Here is a 4705-nt window from a genome sequence, read left to right as displayed (position 1 = left end):
CACTTTCTTTATTGCAAATTCTGTTTAATTTAGAATTTATTATCTCCTGCTCTTGTAATAGCTTGCTAGACCCTGCAGGAGTCTCCTCCTGTATGTAATTAAAGTTCAATTTTTAAAGCAGGAGCTAAAATCCTTCACAGTAAGTTATATTTGATTGGAAATGAAACCATTTTACTTTCATACAGGCTGTGTCAGTCACAGCCAGGGGAGATGTGACTAAGGCTGCATAAATAGAAACAAAAGTGATTTAACTCTTAAATGGCAGATAATTGAGCAGTGAGACTTCAAATGTATGATCTATACTCACAGACTTCTTCATTAAGCTAAAGTTGTTTTAGTGACTGTAGTGTTCCTTTAACTTAAAAAAAACTACAAAAAAATTACTGATTTACAGATGTTTTCTAATTTAACTCCTGTTGAGTGAAGAACCCCAAGTGAATTTATCTCTGTTTTTGTATTTAATACTTCACATTTTCCTTGTTATGTTCTAGCTTGATGATTGAAACTTTCAAATTAGTTTTACTTTTGTGAATGGACCCGACTTTGATAGTCCTCGATTGGTGTTTTCTACAATTTTGCAAGCAACTAAGACAGCCTTTAAAAAAACATCTTTGCACCTCATATAAAGCGGTGCAGGGCTCAGTAAAATTTCTTTCCATTTGTTGAGTTCCTTTTTAAAAACAGGAAGTCACTGGTTTTGTGTCACTTGTTTTCGGGTAAAACACTTTGCTTTTGTTTGCACACACTCTTGTACTGAAAAAAAAAACAATTGAAGCATGGGCTCCAGTTGTTTTAATCTATTATGGATTTTCTATTTCACATCCATTCATCTTTCATGCTTCTGTTTGGTAAGAAGACCTTGTCAGGTCATGGAGAGACAATATGAGAAATATGCAAATCTCGTGTTTAATCATTGTGATGACTTTACACAAGTGAATTTCACGATTGCAGCGTATTGTCCAGTTGATAATTATAATCTACACAATTCCCTGGAAGAAGTGCCAGTAGAAACTGACTGGCTTTGTATATTCTTTTCCGATGTCACCATCAAAACTGGAATGTTTTCTCGCTTCAGTAACCTGAAATCTTTATATTTAATGGGCGATTTCAAACTTTTACCTGAAAGTTTTGAACGCCTTACCCAGCTTACCACTCTTTGGATACTCCCGCATCATTACACAGTCACTGGAAAACTGGACTTCGGAAGACTTAACAACCTGCAAAGGCTCAAATTAAATGAATTTCAGTTTTCTGATGTAAATATGTCAACATTTGGGGACTTGACACAACTGAAGCAATTGGATTGGTCTCACAATGAGATCACATCATTTTCACTCTTGACAGAGCATTTGACAAAGCTGAAATACTTACAGGATCTGTTCGTGGAGAATAAAATCCATGCACTCCAAAAAGTCGATTGCGTTTCTGACAAGTTATCTCTTGGTAATCCCTATGTAAATTTTAGTATTCGTAATCTGAGTTTTGGTAGAAACCAGATACACTCTTTGGAAAATAATTCATTATGCAATTTTCCAAAGCTTTCTTTTTTTAAAATTAATCTTCACCCACTGAGTGCTGACGATTTATTTTACACTGGAATTGAGACAGTTGACACAATGTAATTAGCAAATATACAGTTTGGGTATATTGAAATTTGTGTATATGCGTCATACTTTAAAGTGAAAGATCTTCGACTAATGAATACTGAATTGGTTAGTATTGAAACAGCGAACGGTTCATGCTCAACATTGGAGACTTTAGATGTATCTTACAACATGATAGAAAAGGTGTCTTTTTTGCAGATAGAAAAATTGAAAAACTTAACCGACCTTAATATATCCAACAACAGAATTAATGCATTGGCTGTATGTCCCAATACATTTTCAATCAAAATGGAGCTTCTCTACCTTAATATATCATTCAACTTTATAACATCATTAGAAGAAGGACAATTTGCTTGTCAAAAAAATCTAAAAATGTTGGATCTGAGTAACAATCAAATTGCTGATATAAGAAACTGTACATTTTGTGGTTTAAAGGTACTGGAAGTTTTACATTTGGACTATAACTACATTTACATGATTCAAGAATATGCCTTTTCAGATCTATTTGCTTTAAAACAGTTACATTTGTATGGCAATCAGTTAAATTCAATAGATGAGTGGGCATTTTATGATCTACATCAAATAGAAGAGCTTACACTTACTTTTACATACGATGTAGAAGAAATTTGGTGGTCAAAACATATTGCTAATACGCTAAATAAACTTTCGCTAAAAACCACAAATACATATATCACGCTGTTATATGAGAATTTCAACAATTTGTTTCACTTAGAAAACCTAGAATTAGATGCCCAATATTTATATGTTGACATTTGTGAGTATTTCCCCTTTCATAGAATAAAGGAGTTGCATTTATTAAATAACATTGTTTTTGACTGCATGGATGCAACACTGCCAGTACTGGGCAATTTCATAAATCTTGAAAAACTATATTACAGAGCATATTATACCGAGCCTTTAGAAATGACGGTCACAATCAATTCATCATTAAGATATTTAGAAAAACTTGAATTTCTTTGCTTAGATAATACACAAAAATTTGCAGAAAATTTACTCATAAACCCATATGAGTTATTTCAGGGCTTAGTAAACCTTAAGACTTTACAATTGATAAATTCAGGATTGGAATATTTTACCTCCAATATGATGTTTAATGATTTAAAATCTGTGATATTTTTACTCATAGAAAATCAAAATATAAAGGACATAAAAGCTGAGGCATTTTCCCCAATGAGTAACTTAAACTATATTTATTTATATGATACAACCTTAGCATGTAACTGTCAGCTAAATTGGTTTAATCAGTGGCTCCTGTATAACAAGCAAGTTTCATTCATTGATTTCTATGATCAGAAGTGTTTGGTTAGAGCAAAAAAGTCTGACTCCACATTGTCAACGTTCTTAGATAGCTGTACAACAGATTTGCAATTTACACTTTTTATAGCTTCATTTGTAGGCATGGTACTGTTTATATTGATAATTCTCTTTCATGAAAGCATTTGGTGGTATACCCTATATTTATTCTATACAGTGAAATGTTGGCTGAATCGCCGGAAAGAAGACGAACAATACAAGTATGATGTATTTGTTTCCTATAATACCACTAATGAACAGTGGATAACAGAGGAGTTACTTCCCAATCTGGAAAACAATGGTCCCCCTTTTTTTAAAGTGTGCATCCATAATCGGGATTTTGAGATTGGCAGAGACATAGTTGAGAATATAGTGGACAGTATCTATAAAAGCAGGTGGACTATCTGCCTTATTACACATAGTTACCTACAAAGTTATTGGTGCTCCCTAGAGTTGCGAATGGCAACTTACAAACTTGTAGCAGAGAATAATAATTCTCTCATATTGATATTCCTTGATAAGATCTCCAAGGAAGAGATTCCATGCTATCACAGACTGACCAAACTGTTAGATAAAAAAACCTACTTGGAATGGCCAGAAGATCCTAATGGACAGAAGTTATTTTGGGCAAGATTACGTAAAGTAATTGGTATTCATGTTGAGAAAGATCATGATGAGCTGTAATCACCGAGAAAGAGACCACATTATTATCTACTGCAACCGTAGCGTCAAAGACAGTATAGCTTTTAATCCAATACTACTCATAGTGGAGCTTTGGGGATCTAATGCACATGAGCGGGGAACATTTAACTGTCCCAGCTTCAATGCTTTCCTATGGGGGCTTCTGCATCACATAAATAAGTTTTACTCACTAAGTGACTCACTATAGTACTGAAAATGCGTCTTCTACCCAGGACTGCTGCTAAAATAGCGAGAGTTTATTCCTCACATACTTATCTACCTATATATTACCCATATGTTTACCAATTGTTTTGCACTAATAGTCCTACACCTATATACTAACAATATGTATACTAGTCGTTTTACATTACATGTCACATATGAATCTATGTAACGCATGAGACAGATAATGATGTTAAACCATCAATAAAACATAAATAATTTTTACTAGGTCAGTGCAGTGAAAGCGCCTCTAATGGCTGTCAATTTGACAGCCACAAGAAGTGGACGTAACCCAGCAATGTAAACACAGGAACACTGCACCCACACCACTTTATTGAGATGAAGTGGACTGGGTGATAGTAGAAGATATTAGATGCAGAAAAAACAACAACTTTATGGAATCTATACTATTTCCTGCAACATACCAATATTTACAGATGTAATGTGCCTTTTACCATATATTGTGATTAAAATGTCTAGTTTAACCCCTTAAGGACAGAGCTTCAGAAGCTTGTCTTTCACTTAATGACAACGGCATTTTTTGCATTTTTTGCTATTTGCGTTCAACTGCAATTTGCTTTTTACTTATTCATTGCACCGACACATATTATATACCGTTTTTTAAAGGACAGAAAGGGCTTTAATTTGATGTAACACATATATATATATAAATGCTTATTTATTATTAAAAAAAATACAGAAATATGCAAAAAAATTAATTTTTGTGTGTTTTTTTACAGTTTATGCAATAATAATGTGTACATATTTAGTGCAGGTTAAGGAAAGTAATTAAAAATAAATTCATTTAGTTGTTCTGAATTACAGAATATATAATGTGTCTAGGATTTTAAGTTTTTTTTGGTAGTTACAGGTCACAAAGCACA

The 4705-nt window shown here is 33.2% G+C and overlaps 1 protein-coding gene across 1 annotated transcript; it reads left to right on the top strand.

Annotated features, from left to right (window-relative positions):
* Positions 1-1892: 1892 nt before the first annotated feature.
* LOC134574747 (toll-like receptor 13) lies at positions 1893-3602 on the top strand. Its single transcript, XM_063433841.1, has one exon. The coding sequence runs from the start codon at positions 1893-1895 to the stop codon at positions 3600-3602; it is 1710 nt and encodes a 569-aa protein (XP_063289911.1).
* The last annotated feature ends 1103 nt before the right edge of the window (positions 3603-4705 follow it).

The sequence above is a fragment of the Pelobates fuscus genome, chromosome 10 (assembly GCF_036172605.1).
Source record: "Pelobates fuscus isolate aPelFus1 chromosome 10, aPelFus1.pri, whole genome shotgun sequence".
Classification (NCBI taxonomy): Eukaryota; Metazoa; Chordata; class Amphibia; order Anura; family Pelobatidae; genus Pelobates; species Pelobates fuscus.
Note: the sequence above shows the minus strand (reverse complement) of the source record. Positions and strands in the feature narration are given on the sequence as shown.

Coding starts and splice junctions, on each gene's coding strand:
- LOC134574747 (XM_063433841.1), top strand. CDS start 1,893: ATGGAGCTTCTCTACCTTAATATATCATTCAACTTTATAACATCATTA.